The sequence below is a fragment of the Octopus bimaculoides genome, chromosome 5 (genome assembly GCF_001194135.2).
Source record: "Octopus bimaculoides isolate UCB-OBI-ISO-001 chromosome 5, ASM119413v2, whole genome shotgun sequence".
Classification (NCBI taxonomy): Eukaryota; Metazoa; Mollusca; class Cephalopoda; order Octopoda; family Octopodidae; genus Octopus; species Octopus bimaculoides.
Genome location: NC_068985.1, coordinates 38,197,530 through 38,198,886, shown reverse-complemented (window position 1 = coordinate 38,198,886; position 1,357 = coordinate 38,197,530). Strand labels below are relative to the sequence as shown.

General features: G+C 34.3%; 1 protein-coding gene across 1 annotated transcript in view; it reads right to left on the bottom strand.

Moving 5' to 3' along the window:
- LOC106880012 (inactive tyrosine-protein kinase 7) overlaps positions 1-1,357 on the bottom strand; it is a 418,974-nt gene that overhangs the window by 35,149 nt on the left and 382,468 nt on the right. The window contains exon 13 of the mRNA XM_014929805.2: positions 581-732. Coding sequence (XP_014785291.1) covers positions 581-732 — 152 coding nt within the window. The remainder of the gene's footprint in view (positions 1-580; positions 733-1,357) is intronic.

Genomic DNA, 1,357 nt, shown 5'->3' with positions numbered 1-1,357 from the left:
GTTTGTATAGTCCCTTTTATGCTATGATTTCCCCATGTTTTTTTTTTTTATTTATTTTTTCTATTTCGATATGCTCTCTTCCGAGATATATGTACTTATAATAATTTTGTTTGTTTCCCAACATGTGAAAATGTAGCTCCTTCTCTTTTCGTTTTTTGTACATGTACATTATATCCTGATTGCACAGGATATTAAAATGACACAAGCATTATATATACTGTAGTGCTCTCGGCTCCATCTAAGGATTTTCTAAATATACACATGCATGCATACATATTTGCAAGTAATATCAACACTTGATTTTGTGTCGAAATATGTATAAAAACCACTTTAACATTAAACTGAAGGATTACTTAATGTCTGTAGCAGAGTACAACTTTATTAAAATTTCAAACGAAGAAGTTTCGGCTTGCTCACCGTCATCAGACTGCCTGATGAAGTTGTGTAGACCTTTACATGAGGAAGGGTCACTCATTCCCATGTAAATTATACATACATACATGCATACAGACATACATACACACAGACAGACATGTATGTATATAAACATTCACATTAACCAACTCATGAAATCATTTACCTCGAATCTCGCTAAGTCCCACGTGTTCGCTTCACCATTTTTATCCCACCAGACGGACGGTTTGGGGTCACCAATCGCGACACAATGCAGCATGACACGACGCCCCTCGTAGGCTGTGGTGTTTCTTGGTAGCACTTGAAATTTTGGTTTTTCTGAAAAGATTAACAAATAAAAAGGGGAATTATATATAAATATAAATGTTATTACAGTACAATAATATTATTTTCCAGCGAAATAATGCACCGTAAAGGTAGAATTATAAATAAATAACTTTTTCACTGATCTCGGTTCTGTTTATGACTGGGGATATTGGCCGCGTATACAGGCATTGATGTAGCGGATATTTTTAATTTAGTCTTTTCGGTGGAGCTAGCTGACGAGGACCAATCAGTTTTACGATAACATACATATTATGAAAAATCTGAAACTCGAGTACTAAGTTATCCATTTCTCTGGCGTTCTTCTATCGAGGTGGTCGCTTATAAGCTTTAACGTTATAAAATACTCTTATATATATGAGCGTATGTATAGATAATTTCATTTATTTCGTACAGTATGTTTTGCTGATGAAGGAGGAGTTACCAAACTAATCCAGAAATTGATCAATCCAAAACTGTCTGAATTATTTTATGAATTTTTTGTCAGTTTGCTTTCCCACTTTCAACCTGTCTAAAGTATATGTGGAGGGAATATTTGAAGTTATAGGACGTATTCGGCGTCTCCTTTCAACATATAGGCATGATACCTTTCGTGTCCTTAATTATAATTTTACTCTCT